The sequence below is a fragment of the Chinchilla lanigera genome, unplaced genomic scaffold, assembly GCF_000276665.1.
Source record: "Chinchilla lanigera isolate Chin_1 unplaced genomic scaffold, ChiLan1.0 scaffold00028, whole genome shotgun sequence".
NCBI lineage: Eukaryota > Metazoa > Chordata > Mammalia > Rodentia > Chinchillidae > Chinchilla > Chinchilla lanigera.
The window spans coordinates 13,488,255-13,506,979 of NW_004955429.1; the positions used below are offsets into that span (position 1 = coordinate 13,488,255).

General features: G+C 49.2%; 1 protein-coding gene across 1 annotated transcript in view; it reads right to left on the minus strand.

The window, feature by feature from the left end:
* The window catches only part of Rab43 (RAB43, member RAS oncogene family), a gene marked incomplete at its 5' end in the record, with an annotated part of 32,520 nt that extends 13,795 nt beyond the window's left edge, over positions 1-18,725 (minus strand). Inside the window, 1 exon segment of the mRNA XM_005386994.2 lies at positions 18,423-18,725. Coding sequence (XP_005387051.1) covers positions 18,423-18,620 — 198 coding nt within the window.

The following is an 18,725-nucleotide window of genomic DNA, read 5'->3' on the forward strand; positions in this document are numbered from 1 at the left end:
GCACTAAGTTGCCATGACACCCATGTCTGCCACGCCCTTTCTCACAGCCTCACAGCCGCACCACCACTCCAGCACCCATAGGTCACGCCCAGCAGTCTTGACCCAACTCAGGCTTCCTCCCACGCAGCCGAATCACAGCTCCCAGACCTTGTCACTCCGCCTCAGGCCTCGGGGGTAACCTCCACCCACAGAATCTGGACAGCAGGTGGGGTTGGTACTGTGCCCTGAGCAGACCCAGTTCCTCCAGTGCTCCCCGGCCAGGCTTCCGGTCTTGCATGACCTCTAGGGAAAGTCTCTGGCTGCTGATGCTGGAGTCAGGCCAGGAGCATCTCCCAGAGGGACACTGGGGAGACCGTGAGGACAGGAGGGCTCCCACAGTGCGTGTGCTCAGGAAAGGGTGCCAGCCTCCCTCCCCTCCCTGCAGCAGGGCTGGAGCAGGTGCGTTTAATTAAACAGGTTGGGTGGAGACATCAAGTCTTTGATCTTTGCTGCCAGAGCTCTATGGGGCATTTCTTTTCAGAGCTCCCAGCTACACTACTGCTGAGTCTCCATCACTCCTTTCTCATTCCTAGCCTCTGGGTGCATTCTGCGTGTCTCTCAGGACCCCACAGCCCAGTGTCCCTGAGCTCTCCTCTACAGCAGCACACATCCGGACCCTGTCACAGGTCCCACTCTAGGACGGCTTTGAGGACTAGCAGGGAACACAGAAGGCAGCAAGATGGCAGGACTGGGAGATGCAAGGATGTGGCACACACATGCACGTGCGCACACGCACACACGCAAGGATGGGGCACATGCACGCACACATGCACACTCCTTGTTTTCCCACGTGATGCCCTGTACCCCTTTGGGGCTCCACCAGCAAGAAGGCCATCACCAGACACAGCCCACAACCCTGTACCTCCAGAACCAAAAGAGCTAAAATAAACCTCTTTTCTTTATAAAGTGAAAAGAAAAAGAGAGAGAGAGAAAGGGAGAGAGAGACAGAAAGGGAGGGGGAGAGAGGGAGAGGGAGAGGGAGAGGGAGAGGGAGGGAGAGAGAGAGAGAGAGAGAGAAAACAAAGAAAGAAAAGAAAGGAAAAGAAAAGAAAGAAAAGAAAAGAAAAGAAAGAAAAAGATGTTCTGTGGGGGAGTGAAAAACAGAACAAAGACAACTAATCACTCTTCTGTCTGGCAAACAAAATGGGTCTGAGTGGGAATCAGCTGGGGCTGCCAGTGATGGTTCCCGCTTCTCAGTAAGGGATCAGCATTTTTTGTTTTTGTTTTTGTTTTTTGTTTTTTGGTACCAGGAATCGAACTCAGGACCTTGCGCTTGCCAGGCAGACACTTGTACCGCTGAGCTATATCCCTGGCCCAGCATTTTTTTTTTCAGTACTGGGAACTGAACCCAAGGTCTCATCACTGAGGTACATCCCCTCCATCTCCCTTTTTTTGAAACAGGGTCTCCCTATGTAGTTCAGGTTGGCCTTAAGCTTACTATGTAGCTCAGGCTGGCCCCATTCGTGATCCTCCTGCCTCAGCTTCCTGAGTACTGGGATTACAGGTGTGTGCCACCACAGCTGGCAGGGACTGCATCCTTATCCCTCCCGGTACCACCAGCCACCATCACAGTGCCTGGCATGGAACAGGCCTCAGCAAATCCGTAATCTATGGAAGATGGGTCCTGGAAGCTGCTTTTCCAGGGCTTGTGGCTGCTGGTCCCACTGCAAGAGCTGATAGGTGCCCTGTGGGAAAACATCCTGTTTATGAGGTTAAAGCACCATGGGAAGCTCAGTGTCAGCACCTGTGCCAGCTCGGTCCCTCCTGTTAGGAACACAAGTGGCATTTATTTGGTGTCTTTTTCCTGAGTAACAAGGCAGGTAGCAGAAAGTTCCTCGCTCCCCCACCTTAGAAAAGGACCTTGGCGAAGTTAGCTATCGGGACAGACCTGAAGTGATCACACGACCCAAATACAAATTCCTGAGCTATTTTTTATCCTGTCTTGGGATGCACAAGTCAAGCCAGGAGGTGGAGCTGTGTCCTATCCTCCAGGTCTCCTCTCCTATCACTGGTTGCCCCTGCTGCCCTGGGTCCTCCAGGGAAGCTTCAAGCCCACACACCAGCCCCGCCAGGCAAGAGGACAACAATCAGTGGCTGCCAGCCAGTAGTGTGTTCCTCGAAGCCACAGACACAGGCCCCACCTGGGTGGTCCGCACACCTGGGTGGTCAGGGGGGTGGCCAGCAGACAGTGGGGCAAGAACACACTGGCTCAGTGACGCAGGCTGGGACAATCCAAGTGGTCTTGAATGCAGCCTGTGCCAGAGGGACCCAAGGGCTTGGGACAGTGTCCTGCACCCTAAATCCCTCCGATTCTCTAACTGGGGCTCTCAGGACCCAGCACCAGAAAGGACTTTCTTTGTCCCTTGTTACAGTGCAACTCCCCACAGCTGATACTGTGGCTGTGCAGAGTGACAGAGGAGCTCAGGGTCTGGGGTTCCCAAGCTGTGTGAGGACAATCACACTGGCTTCTGCCATGTGAATTTCCTCCCCACAGTCTGGGAGGGCAGCTACCCGTGCTATGGGTATTTCCCATCCTATCCACTTCCCTGCCACCACATCAACCACACACAGAGGCTCCACTCAGGACCAGGGGAAAACGTGAAGCGACCATACCCACACGGGCCGCCAGGCCAACTCAGCAACTGTGCCCATCCAGAAAGGGTTCTGGCGAGCCAGCAGCACTTAGTCACAACTCAAGTTCTGCCTCCTTTTGCCCCTGCATCCTCTGCATCCTCTGCATAACCCCAAATTCCTCAGTGCCAGGAGCCAGCCTGCAGGGGACTCTACTGCTAGGTCCCAAACTGAGCTCTCCGCCCCTCAAACTGCTCCTCTTGCTCCCCAATACTTTGATCAAAGGAATGCGGGCCACACCGGGGCTGTCCCCTGGGGACCTCTGTCCTCACTGTCCCTCCACTAGTCACATCAACTCCCAGGAACAAACACTGGCAGGCAGCTCCCCCCACCCCACCCCAGCAGCGCACTGCTCTTCCTGCCGCCCTCACGACAAAGCACAGAGGAGCCCTGCAGCAGGCTGGCCTGGTCGGGCGCTGGCCTGGTCGGGCGCTGTCCACCGTCTTGCTCCCCAACCTGGGCAAACAGCACCCCACCTCCCTGAACCCTGATGGCCCTGCACTCCCACGGCCCGGTCCCCAAAGCCTTTCCATCCCTCTCCCACATCTCCATAGCCCTGGATGCGGAACACTTTTCCATGATAGCCATGGCAACTGTGGGCCCTGCTTTGGGGAAACAGTCCTCACTGTCAACATTCTGTACGGCTGTCACCACAATAAACCTAAGCATACTTGTTGGGCCACGTGGTCCAAGGCTTGGCTCAGAAATCCCAGTCACCACAGCGACAGCACTAACAGTGTCACATGCCTGGTGCTCGTTTCCTTCCATGTTTCCCCAGCCGGAGGTGACCCAGAAGCCCAGGAACTGCCTTGATTTATCGTTTGCTCTTTGGGCCTACAGTGGTGCCTGCGAGAAGGCAGGAAGTGACAGGATGAACAAACTGTGTGCTGTGGCAGTGTAATTATCTCTGAGCTGGTGCTGAAGTCTCAGAGTGCCAGGTGGGCAACCTCTAGCCAACAACCATAATTAATCCCAGCAGAGCACCTTCTAGGTTTCAGGAGTTCTTCCCTTTTAATCCCATCTCAGCTTGCCTGCCAGTCCAGACTGAAAAGGTCAAGTCCAGGCCAAAGCTCTTTTTTTGTCCCTTGGTGCAGGGGAATCAGACTCAAGGCCTAGAGCATGAAATGCACTCCACCACTGAGCTACATCCCCAGCCCCAAGGCTATGGCTCCAAAAACTTCAAAAACAAGGTCGAAAGAGCAACAGAGGAATCTTTTTCTTCCTCCTCCTCTGCTCCCTCTCCTTCCTTTCTTTCTCCTTTCCAGAACGGGGGAATGAACCCAGGGGTGCTCTACCACTGAGCTACAGCCCCAGTCATTTTTGTATTTTTATTTTGAGACAGGGCCTCACTAATTGCCCGAGCTGGCTTCAAACTTGAGAACTTGCCTCGGCCTCCTGAATAGCTGGGATTAAAAGCATGGCCCACTGCATGTGGCAATAAAGAAGAATCTTTAAACAAAAGTGGACAAATCTGGAAGCCACTACTCTGATGATGTGATCAAATATGGCCTTACTCCTAGTAAGTCCCTGACATAAATGCTGCAGGACCAAGCACACATCACTCCTGGCACATTCTTGCCAGAACAGCCTAACCTGAGATCCATGGAGCCTCTAAACTTACCTTTTAGCTTATAGGAAATATAAGAAATAAAGGAGCTGGGCCAGGTGCTGCACATCTGTAATCCCAACACTCAGGAGGCTGAGGCAAGAGGATCACCATGAGTTCAAGGCCAGCCTGGGCTACATAGTGAGTTCAAGGCCAGCCTGAACTACACAGAAACCCTGACTCAAAAAAACAAAATAACTTTTTTTTTTTAAAGTAAGATCAGCAATATGTGCTGTGGTTTCAGCTACGCAAAAAAGCAGAGGTAGGAGTGCAAAGACAGCCTGAGAAACACACTAAGATACAATTACTTAAAAACAATACAAAATTTTAAAAGTAAGGTTTTGGTCTGGACTAGGAGACAAAGAGGCACAGCAAGCAAATACAAGGTATGGACACAGGAGACTGGGCGGGGAGAAATACTGCAAAAGACATTAGGGAAGCTGTGGGAGTGGCTCAGTGGTAGAGCACTTGCCTAGCATGCACACAAGGTCCTGGTTCCATGCTCAGCACCACATACACACAAAAAATGTGGAAAGTTGGTGTGAGTTAACTAGACTGTCAACTTGATTGGCATAAGAGTCCACAGGGGATCAGTGAAGCACACATCTGGGGTGTGTCCAGGTCATGGAGGCGTGATCTCGGGTACTGTATCTGTCTCTGGCCCTTTCCTCTCTGGCACTGTTTCCTAGCTCTGCTTGCTGGTTGCCATGGATGAGCAGCTTTCCTCCTCCAGACCCTTGTACTACACCATTTCTGCCTCAAAGCCAGCCGAACATGGCTGGACACTCTGAAACTGTGAGCCTAAATAAACCTCTGTTCCTTTAAATTGTGATACCAGGCAACACATCCCAGTGATGAAAAGCTGACTCACAGAGAAATTGTGGTATTTCAGCAGGGTTTGTTGCTGTGACTGTACATGACCGTGTGGTTCAGAACCCTTTGGAGCTCGTTTACAAGAGGAATTTGGAAAGATTTGGAGATGCAGGCTAGAGAAGCCCCAGAATGCTGTAAGTAGAGCCTGATGGGTGGTTCTGGTCAGAGTTCAGAAGACTAGAATGCAGATAAGAACGCAGACAGTAAAGGTCAGGCTTAGGAGGTTTCAGATGGTAACGAAGACCCACCAGGAATTGGACTCGAGGCCATCCATGTTACATTCTGGCAAAGAACTTGTCTACATTTTGCCCATGTCCTGAGACTTTGCTGGAGGCTGAGTTTAAGGGTGAAGGACTTTCTAGCAAAGGAAATTACAAGATAGCCTATCATTCAGACTACGGCATGGATACTGCTGGCAGCGTTTAGTCAGACTTACAGCAAAAACTGGGCACAAACAGTAGAGCAGAATGACTGGAAAAAGTTAAATTTTGACCTGAAGAACCATGTGTAACATTGGGACCAAAGGAGGTGTGGTTGCTGAAAAGATTAATGCCATTTTTTAAAAAACCAACTACTTTGAACAGGGACAAGAAGAAAGATGCATATAGGGTATCTTGGAAATAACAAGACCTCAGGCTGGGCATGGTGGTGCATGCCTGTAATCCCAGCACACAGGAAGCTGAGGCAGGAGGACTATAAGAAGTTCACAGCCAGCCTCAAATACATAGTAAGACCTTGTCTCAAAAAACAAACAAAAAAACAGGGAAAAAAGAAATTAATAAGACTCTGACCCATCAGAGGCTCAAGGGGGCAAAGGTGCCAACTTTTCACTTTAGAAGAGTCCCTGGGACTGCAACTGAAGGAAGGCTGTCTAGGGAACTGGTTCTTCAGGATTCATTTAACTGTGCTCAGTTATCTAGGCATTCAGAGGCCACTGCAGCCATAGTGGAAGGGGGCCTGGCTACTTCTTGAACTGATGGTAGATCCTGCCTTCATGTACAAGATTTTGATATTTTAGGAATGTAGAATGCTAGAGTTGTAAGGTCATGGAGGCTTACACCATATTTCAGAGGAAGACCTTGGAGGCTAGGCAAGTTGCTCCTGGGACAGGGGTGCATGAAGCTGTGAGAATGAAGCTGAAGACGCTATGGAGAACCCTGGAAGCTGGAGATGCCAGGAATGTGAACTGTCAGTGAAGAAAGCTGCAGCAAGCAGAGCCAGCCTAAGAGACTGTGGGTGGGCTGCAACCATGGGATGGGGCCACCCAGCCCTTTGGAACTTACATCTCACTATCATGTGTCCTGGACACTGGACATGGACCTATGGGACTTAATGTTTGCCCTGTGAGGTTTCAGTCTTGCTTTGGTCCTATCCTTTCTATCCCCTTAGTGCTTCCTTTAGGAATGGGAATGTTTACACTATGTCATTGTACGTTGGGTTTATATAACTTGCTTTTTGATTGTTACAGGGATTCAAAACTGAGTTTGCCTTGAGTTTCAGAGGAGACTTGGACTGGGACTTTTAAGCAATGCTGGAACTGTTGAGATTTTGGGGAGCAAATTATTGCATTTTCATCTGCAATCAAGATAACTACATGATGTTAGCCAGAATTATGACCTTATTATTGTCTCCATGTGGAGGTTAAGTATGATTTAAGGACCTGTGTTTGGGTGTCAAGTTGACAAGAGTTGTAATTTGACAACTGAGATGGATTCTCAACATAATTAGCTTTAAAACTACCTAAGGGATTAGTAAAGCAGAGTATGTGTGGCTGTGTCAAGTAGGCGTAATCTTGGATATCATATCTGGGCCTTGGCTTCTTCTTAGTGGCACTGTTCCCCTATGCTGCTTCCTAACTGCAAAGAGGTACGCAGCTTTCCTCTACCAGATCCTTCAGCCATGCCATTTCTGCCTCAGAGCCAGTCAACTATAGACTGAACCTCTGAAACCATGCACAAAATAAACCTTTCCTTCTTTAAATTGTAGGTGCTGGCATTGTGTCCCAGTGATGAAAAACTGACTAATATGGTTGGGAAAACTTAAAAATGAACTGGACAATAGATTCTATTAAAAAAATACTAATATGGCTAGGTATAATCATGGTATTATACTTCTTTTTCTTTTTGAGGTGCTGGGGATTGAACCTAGGGCCTTCACAAGCTAGATGAGTACTCCACCACTGAGCCAAATCCTTTGAACTACTACTTTTTCTTCTTCTCCTTCTTCTTGAGACAAGGTCTTGCTATGTAGTTCAGGCTGGCCTTGAACTCCCTATGTAGCACAGGCTGGCCTCAAACTTGCAGGGATTCTCCTGCCTCAGGCCTCAAGTACTGGGATTACAGGCATACACCACCACGCCCAGCTATACTTACTATTACAATCCTTATTCTTAAAACTTTTACACTGAGGTATTTAGGAGTCAAGTATAAAACTTTTACACTGAGGTATTTAGGAGTCAAGTATAAAACCTACAACATAGTTTCAAATTTTTCAAAACTGTGATGCTGAGGTGTGGATAAGTGGTAGTCTACTTGGTTAGCACCTGTAAGACCCTGGGTTCCATTCCCAACATGAAGAAGAAAAAAGACAGACGGAAAGGTAAAGGAATAGGTGTCTAAATTCCAGCTTCTAGCTTGTACAATCTCTCCTAAAAGAGAGAACTGAGAGAATGACAATGTCATGCCAGCCACGGTGGCATAGCTGTAATCCCAGCACTCAGGAGACTGAAGGAGGATCGCTGCAAGTTCAAGGCCAGCCTAGGATACATAGTGAGTTCAAAGCTAGACAAACTATACAGCAAGACCTTGTCTCAAAAAAAAAAAAAAAAAAAAAAGAAGAAGAAGAAGAAGAAGAAGAAGAAGAAATTGTAATTTAGGCCCACATGGTGGTACATACCTGTGATCCTAGCACTGTGGAAGGCTGAGACAGAGGATCACAGTTCAAGCCCAGCTTAGCAATTTAGCAAGACCCTGTCTCAAAATTAAAAGAAAAATAAAATAAAAGTGCTGGGGATGCAGTTCAGTGTAAAGGTCCTGGGTTCAATTCCCAGTACTACAAAAAAGAAAGAAAAGAAATTTGTTGCCAGAGTGCTACTTTAAGCAGGAATAACAGTATGTTGATGCATGTGTGTGCACATGCAGAGCAAACTGGCCCAACGCCAATCCTGACACACAGGGACCTCAGCCATCACCGCTCTTCCCCAGAGCTGAGGGACTCTACCTCGTCCCATTCCCACCACGCACTCATTTCACCTTCCCTGTGCTTTGCATCAGAATCCAGGGTCTGTTCCAGCTCCACTCGCATCTCTCTGGAACCCTCTGCTTGGGCACAGCCAAGCAGCCAGCATGGGACCCAGTCCCTGCCTGCTTAGAAGTAGCTCCCAGCCCTGCACACACAGCCAGCACTGTTTAGGGCTCATTCTGGGGAAAACAATCCCAAAGAAAGCTAGAGTGAGAGTTTAGTTTGAGGGATGCACCTTAGCATTTTAATAATAAAATTATTTTTTCTGAGTGATTTTTCTATTATTTCAAAGTGTTTTCACGTATTTCCTGAAATTGACTTTTTTCTCTGTGTTTCATCGTAATACAAACATGACAGAAGAATTCATAGCCAACAAATTGGTGCTTATTCTGGAAATGTGATCTATTTTTTTGGTGATGAAATCATTCCCTATTGGCATACCCACACAGAGTTAAACTCGAGGAGAAAGAACTCAGGTTTTCATTGGAAACTGTGCAAAGAATAGTTCTACTTGTAAAAATAATTTGGGGGTTGGGGGATCGCTCAGTGTTGGTGTGTGCTTAGCACAGATGAGGCCCTAGGTTCAATTACACACACATACACAAACCCTAATTTTCACACATTAAAAATGGCAGGTATGGGGATTATCTGGCTTAACATGATAGAATTTTTTCAGATAGCGAGAGCTTTGTGGAGCCAAGAACAAGCCCCCACAAGGCCCTTTTTTGAAAGGCCTGATCTTAGCCCAGCCCAGGCTGCTGTCGGGTGGGGCAAGGGCCTCATGCAAGGAAGTCACTAGGGTTTGCCTCTGAAGGGGAACTAGAACCCCAGTCCCTTCCTCTTCTTACTTCCTGCCCACATGGGGTGAGCAGGCCTCCTCTACCACAGGCTCCCACTCCCACCATGTGCTGTGCCACCACTGGCCACATGCCCCTGGGCTGAAACCCAGACAAACCATTCCTTCTGAGTTGATTTTCTCAGGCATTTTGTCACAGTGCCTGTTATGGTTTGTGTCTGAATGTCCCCCCAAAGCCTCATGCACTCAAGGGGCAGGCTTCTAGAGTTTTTGATTGATTCATGGTCCAATGCTGGGATTATGGGTGAGAATGCTACACCCGCCCTAGAGCGGGTAGCCTGCACACAACAGAGGGAGGGAAAGAGGCTTGCTCTCCATCCTCCCTATTTCCTTGCATTGCTTTTGCTGTTTCTACTGCCACGAACCATTGCCCTCTGCCATGTGCCGCTCTGCCTTGGAGCCAGCCGAGTATGGTCTGAAACCTCCACAAACTATGAGCTAAGTAAACCTTTCCTTCCCTAATTCTGGGTGTCAGGTATTTTGTCTCCACAACAAGAAAAAAGTAACCAAGACAGTGCTGAAATTTAACACATACAGTTCATTGAGGGCCAAACTGATAGGCCTCTCAAATCAAGCACACTTTATTTCTGTAGAAAGCAGTCACCTGAGAAGGCAACACCTTTACCGCCATGGCTTGTCACTACCCAACGCATACAGAGTTGCCTTCAGGACCTACACAAGTCCCCAGCATGGGGAGATGCCCCATGGTCATTATGTATGTATTTACTTACTTAGCAGTACTGGAGATAGAGCTCAGGAACTCTTCTTTCTCACCAAATCCTACCCGGAAGGACCAGCCAAAAGAAAAAGCAAGGGGCTCCAGAACAGATTGTGAAGAAAGAGTGATACTCAGGAAATGGAAGTTCTCGGGAAGACGACTCTGAAATGAACAGCAACCATCCACACACTGAACTTCTGTCAGTGATAGCAAACTTTTCAGAGCTTTCAATGATATCAAACAGCTGGCTGCGTCATGCATGGCACAGATTTGCCACCACTGTGTAGGTGATTTCACAAATCCACGCACATAACTACTTTCTTGACGCACCCCGTATTCATTTTCTATTTTGCTTTTGAGACAGGGTCTCACTATGTTGCCTAGGCTGGCCTAGAACTTTTGGATTCCAACAATCTTCCCACCTTAGCCTCCTGAGCAGTGGGACCTAACACTCCATGTGAGGGACAGTCACTGAGCTTGCTTATGAGAAACTTCTAAAAGCCACCATTCACACACCTCCAGGATTAGATTGGCCTCCTCCTGGTTCAGGAACAGGAGATTTGCACGCCACAGTGGTGCAATCAAGAGAGAGCATTCTGAATCATATTTAGGCAGGGCTTTTAAAGACAGATGAGGCCAGCTGGTGGTGAACTCCTGTCATCCCAGCACTCAAGAGGCTGAGGCAGGAGGATTACCACAAGTTTGAGGCCAACCTGGGCTAGTATAGTGAGACCAGTGAGGACCTGTCAAAAAATAAAATGAGGGCCAGGGACATAGCTCAGCGACACAAGCGCCTGCCTGGCAAGTACAAGGTCCTAAGTTCGATTCCCAGTACCAAAAAAAAATAATAATAATAAAATGATAAAATAAAATAGAAATGACAAACAGCCCTCTCTCAGGAGCTGCAAGGTTAGAAAGGTCCCTTGTCTACTACAGGATCTGATTGGCTTCTACTACAATGTGAAAAAATCACTGGCATGATTCTCCCACTTCACTGACAAGCATCAGAGTGGTGAGAGGCTGCTCTGGTCAGCGGGAGGCAGGCTGAGAACACCACCTTCCCGCCTCCCTAGCAGTTACAGACCAGCATCACTTCCCCTGTGCTGATGACCCACTAGGCCAGGGATTTGGAGGAGAAATGGACGTGCCCGAGGTAACATGTGGCAGAGCCAAGGTTCGAACCTGGTGCCTGCAGCTGGGAGGCAGATCTTCTTCCCACTGTCCAACAGGCTGCTAAGAAGCCTTGGGAGGCAAGGTTTATTTTGCAACCAGGATGGTTGCCACTGGTATCAAGAACAGATTTCTTCAGAAAACCAGCATGACCCAGAACTTCTCTTATCTAACAGTCCTTTTGCTATTTCTGATCAAGACTGAAAAGTCAAACTGATTTTATCCAAAGAGAATGTACAGGAGCAAAACCAGACCCTTGATGGGAAGAACTGAGAAGACATACCTAAAACAACAGCAACAACAACAACATTTTACCCTTGCGGGGTAGAGCTCAGTGGTAGAATGCTAGAATAACATGCACAAGGCTCTGGGTTTAAATCCAGGCACTAAAAACAAAACAAAAGAAGTTCCTTTTACCCTGCCCTGCCCCCCTTCTCTGGAAGGTACCAGGAGTAGCTAGAAAAACAGAGATGACTTCTAGGCCAAGGACAGCTGAGCACCAAGGCCAAAGGTCCTGCAATCTGGAGGCCCAGGCCTAAGGGCACAGACTACCTCCATGCAGAAGAGACCTGGCAGCAGCCCCAATAACGAGTGCTGAGGAAAGGGGTGCAGTGCAGACAAAGCTGACCTCGGCACTGCACTCGAGGCCGTGTGCCTAGTGAGCTGCAAAACCCACTTTATATAACAGGCCTTTGTGCTGTCCCAGATAAGAGGGAAGAGAAGAGCCAGTCAGAGTGTTTCAGGGATTGAGAAGAAGCTGAGATTTCCTGGGGGACAGTGCGGTGCGGAGGGCCTAACTTAGACAACCCCTGTCATCCCAGGAGGAAGTGGTAACAATAGCAATAATGAAACAAACCCTTCTATTAGTTAACATTATACATTTTTGGTCTTATCTACACTTTCAGGATAAATAAGAAATGTGCAACACTGATTGCTTCTGCTTAGAGGACACTGGGTGTCTTGGGAGACAAAGGTGGAAGGGAAACCATTTCCTATATGTGTTTTTTTGTTTGTTTGTTTTTTGTTTTTTTTTGTCTTTTTAAGACAGGGTTTCACTCTGAGGTTCAGCTGGCCTTGAACTCACTTGGTAGCCTAGGCTGGCCTTGAACTCACTGTGATCCTGCTGCCTTGTTTTTGTTTTTTGAGACAGGGTCTCCCTAGGTAGTTCAGGATGCCCTTGAACTCACTATGCCATCTAGGCTGGTCTTGAACTTGGGAAACTTGCAGCAATCCTCCTGTGGGATTATAGGTGTGTGCCACCATGCCCAGCTCTTCTATGTCCTTTTAAGTCTTTGAAATTTGACTTGGTTTGAACCATGTGAATGGATTATCCATTCAAAAACAAGTTAAGATGGGCCGGAGATATAGTTCAGCGGTGTAAATGCCTGCCTAGCAAGCGCAAGGTCCTGAGTTCAGTTCCCGATACCCAAAAAAAAAAGTTTAGGAGAGCTGGGTATGATGATACACACCTATAATCCAGCTACTCGGGTTGTCTTCAGCAGGATGATCCCAAGTCCAAGGCCATGTTGGGCAATTTAGTAAGACCTTGCCTTAGTGTTTTTTTTTAATAAAATAAAATGAAAAAAGAGCAGGGCCTGGTGCCATGAACTTAAGGCCAGCCAGAAGTATATAGTGAGACCCTGTCTCAAAAAAAACAAAGAATAAATAAACGTAAAAAAAGTAGCCAGGCCAGGCATGGTGGCGCACACCTGTAATCCCAGCACTTGGGAGGCTGAGGCAGGAGGATCACTGCAAGTTTGAGACCAGCCTGGGCTACAAAGTGAGCTCAAGGCCAGCCTAAACCACTAGCAAGACCCTGGCTCAAAAAGACAAAAAAAGAAAGAAAGGAAGAAAGTAAAAAGCCCAGGCATGATGGCACACGCCTGTAATCCCAGCATGTGGGAGGCTGAGGTAGGATGATCGCTGTGAGCTCAAGGCCAGCCTGAACTGGATAGCCAGACCCAGTCTCAAAAAAACCAAAAGAAAGTAAAAAGGGTCGGGGATACACTCAGTTGTAGAACTAGCCTAGCACATCTGAGGCCCTGGGTTCCATCCCCAGGGCTGCAAACAAAAAAGTAAAGGAAATTTGTCATTGTTTTGTTTTGAGACAGGGTCTCCCTGTGTAGTCCAGGCTAGCCTTGAACTGGGAGACTCTCCTGCCTCAGCCTCCCAAGTGCTGGGATTATAGGCATGTGCCACCATATCCAGCTAAGTCAAGGAAATTTTAAACTCTTTTAAGCATGTCCTTACTTTTATAACAACCCTCAGAAGACACAGTAGCCATTAGCACCATTTGAAGAATGAAAAGTCTGAGGTTCCAAATGAGAATCTGAATTGCTCAAGGTTATGACAGAGATGCAAGTAAATCCCCACTTTCAGACTCCTGGTTCAGTGCTCTTTTTCTGCAACTCCAAGTCTGAACGACCAGGAGCACTCAGATATATGAAGTCCTGGTGATATAGGACCTCTAACTGACATAAGGGAAATATTATAACTCTCAACCTACTAGATCTGACAAGTTTGTGTTCCCCAAAACTGAAGAATGAATTCTAAGGAACAACGGAGGTTAAGAGTAAGAAACTTTACTGAGAACCAGGCATGGTGGTGCAAGCCTATAATCCCAGCACTCGGGAGACTGAGGCAGGAGGATCGTTGAGAGTTCGAGACTAGCCTGGGCTACAAAGTGAACTTAAGGCCAGCCTAAACTGCATGGCGAGACCCTGTCTCAAAAAAAAAAAAAAAAAAAAAAAGAAAAAGGAGACTTTACTGAGAGATATAGCTCCTGAGAAAAGAGGGGACCTGAGTGGGATGCTACAGACCCCACTTTCCAGAGCAAGTTTTTTTTTTTTTTTGGTTTTTCTCTGGTACCGGGAACCGAACTCACGACCTTGCGCTTGCCAGGCAGGCGCTTTGCCGCTGAGCTAAATCCCCAGCCCCTAGAGCAAGTTTTATAGGGCCAAATCACGAGGTGGCTGCAAAATCATGAAGCAGCTACAACGTGGGACAAAACTATGGTCAACCAATAAGATTACAACTACAGCCGTGTAGGTAATGTTGATCCAATGGGGAAGCAGATCACCCAACAAATGTACATAGAAAGAACTAGGATTTTTTTTTTTTTTTTGTCTTTTTGAGACAGGGTCTCACTATGCAGTTCAGACTGCCCTTGAGCTCACTTATGTAGCTTAGGCCAGTCTTGAACTCACAACGATCCTCCTGCCTTGGCCTCCAGAGTGCTGGGATTACAGGCATGCGCCACCACACCCAGCTACCAGGACCTTTTTTGGATGAGATGAGTCAGGAGGTCCTGGTCACCCACCTGGTGACTGATGTCTACCTAGACTTTATTGGACCAGGTGATATCGATTATAATATATTGCTTAACCCTCAGAGAGGCAATGAAGGCCTGGTTGTTTCGTCTTTATCTACAAGTCTGGTCTCCAGCGGATGCGCCTCCAGCCAGGGTGGCACTGTGTTCTCATCCTCTGCACTGACTCCCTCGAGGGTCCAGCCCTGTCTGACTGCCTAGGATATCTCTACCTAACTTGGCTGTCTATGACACTGGGAGCCAGAGCCATAGGAACCCACGTGGACCCAGGAAGTGATGACCATGTGCAAAGGCTTGCCAACTAGTCCAGCATACCTCAAGCTGTCTGGAGCTACAGAAATGTAGCTGGGTAAATAAATACACTGCCACCCCGAGTTCAGCCCAAGTCCACAGCCTTCTCAGCGAGTTCCATGCACACAGATGCACTGACCTTCAGGGCCCCAGGCTTCTTTATGAACTCAAAAGGAACCCAAACAACAGTCAACTGTAAAACTGAGCACTGTGCTGAGAAGCTAGCCAGCATCTGGATTCAAATCCTAGTTTTGCTACTGACCTTGGGTAAGCCAGTTGCATTACCTTTCGTGTCTTCAGCTTGCTCTCTAAAATACGAACTGATGAACAGGCATGTACTGAACACTGTGTAACTGCGGCTAGCCAGTGGGTCCCTGTGTCTTAAAGGAGCTAATCTTCTAAAGGAAAGGATAAACCAGGTAATTTCATGTCTCATAAATGCCATGAGCAGATGCATATAATAAAGTAACAGGAAAGAGTTGGGCATGGTGGCGCATGCCTATAATCTCTGCACTTAGGAGGCTGAGGCAGAAGGATCACAGCAAGTTCAAGGCCAGTCTGGAATACATACTGAGACCCTATCTCAAAAAACAAACAGCTGGGTGTGGTGGTACACACCTGTAACCCTAGCACTCAGGAGGCTAAGGCAGGAGGATCGCTGCAAGTTTGAGCCCAGCCTGGGCTACATAAGCAAGTTCAAGGCCAACCTGCACTACATAGTGAGATGCTGCCTCAAAAACAAACAAAAGGGCAGTGGCGGGGTATAGCTCAGTGGCACTGCGCCTGCCTGGCAAGTACAAGGTCCTGAGTTCAATTCCTAGTACCAAGAAAAAAAAAAAAAAAACCACCAGAAAAAGAAAAATACAGCTTCTTATCACAAGCTGGATTTACTTTTTATCCTTCTCCCAAAATAGCAAAACTGGCCAAGTCCTTTGGAGTTTGCCCGTTCCCTTTTACTTGCAAATGGTCCTCACTCACCCATGAAGGGACCATGCTTTTGGGGTTTCCCTTAGGAATAGACCATTATCTCACTGGGGTTAGCCACCCTCTCCCACCCACTAAGACTAAGACTAGAGATTATCTAATTCCATCAAATTCCAAAACACAAAAAATCCCCAGTGCAGGCCAGGGATGTAACTCAGTGGCAAAGGCCTGGCTTGTAAGCACAAGGTTCTGAGTTCAATTCCTGGCACACACACAAAAATTCCCAGCTCCTGTATTGGGCGTCATTTCCTTAAGTACCCAAAATTTTGAGAAGTTCTTGTATCTCCCTGTAAAAAACTCTTCTCACCCCCCTTTTACTGCTGTGTCCTGAAAATTCTTTTTCTGTGAAAGGAATCAGAGAACCCATGAACTGATTTTAAAGGGGTGGATGAATTCCTTATTTCAGCCTGGGGACCCTCAGCCCGTGACAAAATTACTTTAAAAAAAAAATGACAATACAGGAGGATAGCAAGTTTAAGTCTAGCTTGGGCAACTTATCAAGACCCTATCTCACAATAAACAATAAAGGCTGGCTGTGGTGGTACATGCCTATAATCCTAGCACTCAGGAGGATCACCTGAGGCCAGACTGAACTATAGACCAAGTGGTACAGTGGTACAGTATCCTGGTTTTGATCCCCAAACATATATACTCACAATCACAATCACATGAAAGGCTGAAGACCCTGAGAAGATACTTTATAGATGAGGAAACAGACTCCAGGAAGGGAAACACCCCCCCACACCCCTACTCCCCACACACCCCCACCCCCACTGCTCCTGCTGAGTCAGCAGAACCCTGCTCTCCCAAAGTGAAGGACAGGGTTCCTACAAGGTCCACTGCTACTGAGTTGATTCCAGCCTCCCTGGGGGCAGGGGTTCAGGGTTCCCCTACTGCAAAGTGAGGAGGGAAATCACTGCCAAGGCTTTCTCCCTGTAAACAACCCCTTCCAACAGACAGTCTGCAGGAGGGGAAAGAGCACAGTGCTCTCAAGTTAGAAAAACTCAGCAGAACCTCTCCACGCCCGTCACTTCCTGGCTGCGTCCAAGGCAAGTCTGTGCACAATGAACCGAGAGTAATAATTCCCTCTAATTCTGGGGGTTAGATAGAGGGCTGGGGCTGGGGGTGTAGCTCAGTAGCAGTGCATGAGCACAGCATTCTTTTTTTGTTTGTTTTGTTTTTTGAGACAAGGTCTCACTATGTAGTTCAGACTGGCCTTGAACTCACTGTGTAGCCCAGGCTAGCCTCCAACTTGCATCGATTCTCCTGCCTCAACCTCGCAAGCTGAGATTACAGGCAGGCACCACCACGTCCAGCGTGCGCAGCATTCTTGAGGTCCCAGGTTCAATTCCTAGTTTTAAAAAAATTATTACTATAATCACAATGCCCTCCAGTGAGCAGAAGACTGTACAATCGCTGGCTCACAGCAGCCTCTGCAGAAGGTAAGCAGCTGTATGTCTGAGAGGTGCTGGGGCTCCTACATAGCCCCACCTGGCCACCTCGTAAGATGGACAATCAGGGGGTGACAGAAGGAAAAGAAACAATGAACTGCCGGTCCTGTATTGCATAACATATGCCGTGTGCACAGTCCACCCAGGCTCCGCTGGGACAGGTAAACAAAAGCCCCGCCCCCTCCCTGTTCGCCGCCAACACAGGGCCACCACAAACACCGCAGGCACGACCAGCCGCTTTCCAGAAGGGCTCTTGCTCTTCATGGGTGCCTCCGTTTTCACACTGCCCTTTCAGTGTGGCTGCTGGCATCGCCACAGGCTCAACCCTGGGCACAGTCCACCTATAGCCGCCCTTCTCTGCCACCTCCTCCAAAAGGGGTGGTCCCCAAAAGACTCTAGGTCCCTGACTGCAACCTGCCCTCGTTCACTCTGTGCAGACCCAAACACCCTGCAACCCAAAAGACTGCGAGACTTTGCAGGCAGGGGTTCCTGGCTCCCCAGCCGTGTCTACTCTAGAGGCCTCTCGGCCCTGTAAAGGCTGAAGACTTTCCTCCACGGTGGGGCAGGACAGAGGCGACACCCTGGAATTTCCCAATTTTACAGAAACAAAGACAAAGAGCTAACTATCCCAGCCAAAGGCAACCACGAGCAGACCTGAAGCACCCAGACTGGCAGAGCCACCAAACTGACTCCCACTTGCGGGAAACCACAGCGACAGCGAAGGCCCCTCCCCTGAGCTCCCCAGGGCAGTCCTGAAACCCCTGAACGTGGACCCGTGCATCTGCAGAGGGCGGCTCAGGAGCCGCCGCGAGCAGGAATCGCAGTGCCGGTCTCGGAGCGCTCTGCCGCTCTGTCGCTGGGGATGGCACCTCGATTTCATTCATCGCAAGTGTCTGTCACTCAGCCAGCCGCGCGGGACACGGTGGCACCCACATCCTGCCGGCCCGCTCGGTGGCCGAGCCTCGTCCGCTCCCCCCCTTCCGGATCCGCCGAGTTCTGGGACTGCTCGGGCCGGCGGGGGAGGGGACCGAGGAAAGTTCCGCCACCGCCACCGGGGCCACAAAGCGGCGCGGGAGGAGGCGTGGCCAGGCCGGAAATTCGGGCAGAAACTTTCTGCCCTCGAGCCTCAAAAGCCGCCACTTCCTGGTCCCTGCTCGCCCCCGGGTACCGCACTCCGGGGGCAGGGGCAGCGAGGGGCTCCCGGGCGAGGGCCGGTCCCGTCCCGCTCGGCCCACCTTGACCCGTTTGCCCTGGATCTCCAGCGTCTTCATGGTGAAGTCCACGCCGATGGTGCTGCCCTGGCGCTCCGAGAAGGTGCCCGTCTTGAAGCGCTGCACCACGCAGGTCTTGCCCACGCTCGCGTCGCCCACCAGCACCAGCTTGAACAGGAAGTCGTACTGCTCGTCCGGGTCCCCCGGCCCGGGCCCCGCCATGGCTCCGCACGCTGCCGCCGGCTTGGGCTCCGTGCGCTCCAGCCCACCGGCCCTCTGGCGACGTGGAGCCCAGGCGACAGCTGAACTAGCGCGGCCGCCGACCGC